This window comes from Neltuma alba, unplaced genomic scaffold (assembly GCF_004799145.2).
Source record: "Neltuma alba isolate B1F8T4 unplaced genomic scaffold, ASM479914v2 tig00006651_pilon, whole genome shotgun sequence".
NCBI lineage: Eukaryota > Viridiplantae > Streptophyta > Magnoliopsida > Fabales > Fabaceae > Neltuma > Neltuma alba.
In genome coordinates this window covers 108,864-110,760 of record NW_021634529.1, presented here as the reverse complement: position 1 = coordinate 110,760, position 1,897 = coordinate 108,864, and the positions used below count along the sequence as shown (strand labels likewise).

The 1,897-nt window shown below is 31.5% G+C and overlaps 1 protein-coding gene across 1 annotated transcript; it reads right to left on the bottom strand.

The window, feature by feature from the left end:
• Positions 1–204: 204 nt before the first annotated feature.
• On the bottom strand, positions 205–1,395 carry LOC114750794 (late embryogenesis abundant protein D-7-like). Its single transcript, XM_028939397.1, has 3 exons — positions 1,342–1,395; positions 608–763; positions 205–285 (listed from the first exon to the last, which is right to left on the bottom strand). The coding sequence occupies exons 1-3, from the start codon at positions 1,393–1,395 to the stop codon at positions 205–207; spliced, it is 291 nt and encodes a 96-aa protein (XP_028795230.1).
• Between the last annotated feature and the right edge of the window lie 502 nt (positions 1,396–1,897).

Here is a 1,897-nt window from a genome sequence, read left to right as displayed (position 1 = left end):
GACCAGAACAAGTCCATTGTGACTGAAATACTTCATCTCCACAAGATAGAGAGAAACTAATTTAAAAAAAAAATACTGGGATCCACTTCTACATACATGGACCCTAGAAAAAATCAAAAACCAAAAAAAAAAAAAGACGAAAACAAAAAGCAAAACAAGAGAGGCTCCTTGTTATTTTCTTAAAAAAAAATTTCTTTGGCCTTTTCAACTTTGTTTGTCCATTCCAAGTGTATGCTTCACACTATCCACAGCACCCTGAGCCATGTTCTTCACTTGCTCCGTGGTCTGCATCAACAGTATATCTAAATATATTATTCTTCAAAAATTAGTTGAGAAAATTAGGCTGGCCTCTCTCTGTCTCTCTCTATATATGTATATATATTAAAATCCTCTTTATTTTCCAAATCATTAAGAAATTGTCTTCAATTTTACTAAAATTTTACCTCCCTTTTATTATTAAAACCCTCAAAACTTTGTTAAATTTAATTGAAATTACATTCCAGATCGAAGGGATCTCACTATAGTTTTAAATAAAAGTATTTTTATTAAGAAAAATAGAGAACAGAAAATGTGGGTGTCTATATATATAGTTTTATAAAGAATTAACCTGTTGGATCAAGCCACTAGCTTCCTCCTTGTGCAGCTGAGCTTGGCTTCCAGATGAGTTAGCAGCAGCAGAAGCTTGGTCCATAGCTGCACTTGCTGTGTTCTGTGCAGCACTTGCTGATTGGCTTGCAAATCCTGCACTCTGATCTGCCCTCTCCTGATTAACCCACCAGGCATTAATTTCACTATTGATTGATTAGACGTAGTTCAAATTAAAATTTTGGGATTTGGACTTCCCCCCCCTTAAATCTCATCTCCACTACTATTAGATTAACAAATAAATAGATCAAGATTTAATATTTTGTAAAGCTATTATTCTAATATTACATAAAAAGGAGAAAGAGTGTAGGCATTTATTTTCTAAAATCTTAAATTTTAACCATTCATTTTTCGATCAAACGGTGTAGATAGGATTTTGAAAAGAAAAAGAGGAGAGGGGATTTTGAGAGTATCTATATCAAAATTTTGGCGAATTAAAGACAGCTATGAACATTGTTAATAACAACAGCCACAAATCTTATCCCACTATATAAGAATGATCATTATTAATAACAGTAACAACAAATCTTATACTTATATCCTATTATATAAGAATCGACATTATCATTAACTTTGACAATATAAGGAAGCATGCATCCATGTATATTTTAGTATTATTGAAATGTTGAGAATTTCAGAATCAGAGTTTATGGTTGATGAGCTTTAAGGGAAAAAAGGTTATATTATTGATGTCACCTGGGATTGGCCATGGACGTTGCCAGCATCGAAGCTTTGGTGTACGTTAGACATGATGGTTGCTGGGATAGAAACAATAGCTGCGATATAAGCTTGATGAGTTTTGAAGATATTCGCAATTGATGTTCTTAGAGGAGCTATATATAGAATTTTAAATGTACCCTCTTTGGCATTTAAAAGTCAATAACTGAAACATCCTGGTATGCAGGATCGTTTTCTGCATTATTAATGGATGAGCGATTATTTCTGCCTTTGAAATGAGCTTTGATGATTTATTATTATATATTGGAAAAAGTATTGACTACTACTGTAAGCCTTTAATTTGAGAGAATTGTGCATCACCGAGAGTTTCATTAGCCGCAAATTGTGTTTGCAAAGATGACTTGGTTTATATTATATATGCTTACATTTTTTCAATTAAAATTAAGTTTGTAGAGAATTCATATATCATTTTTATAAATCTTTTTACAATTAAATAATAAGAATAAAAAAGAAACCAAGGATGTTAAAAACATCTACAGAGATCTAAATAAAAGGTATAGTCAAATATATACTT

Bases quoted from the DNA above. Each gene is read 5' to 3' on its own strand.
- LOC114750794 (XM_028939397.1), bottom strand. From the start codon at position 1,395: ATGTCTAACGTACACCAAAGCTTCGATGCTGGCAACGTCCATGGCCAA. The intron at 764-1,341 runs GTGACATCAATA...TGGGTTAATCAG, and splicing joins ACGTCCATGGCCAATCCCAG to GAGAGGGCAGATCAGAGTGC. The intron at 286-607 runs GTTAATTCTTTA...CTGTTGATGCAG, and splicing joins CTAGTGGCTTGATCCAACAG to ACCACGGAGCAAGTGAAGAA.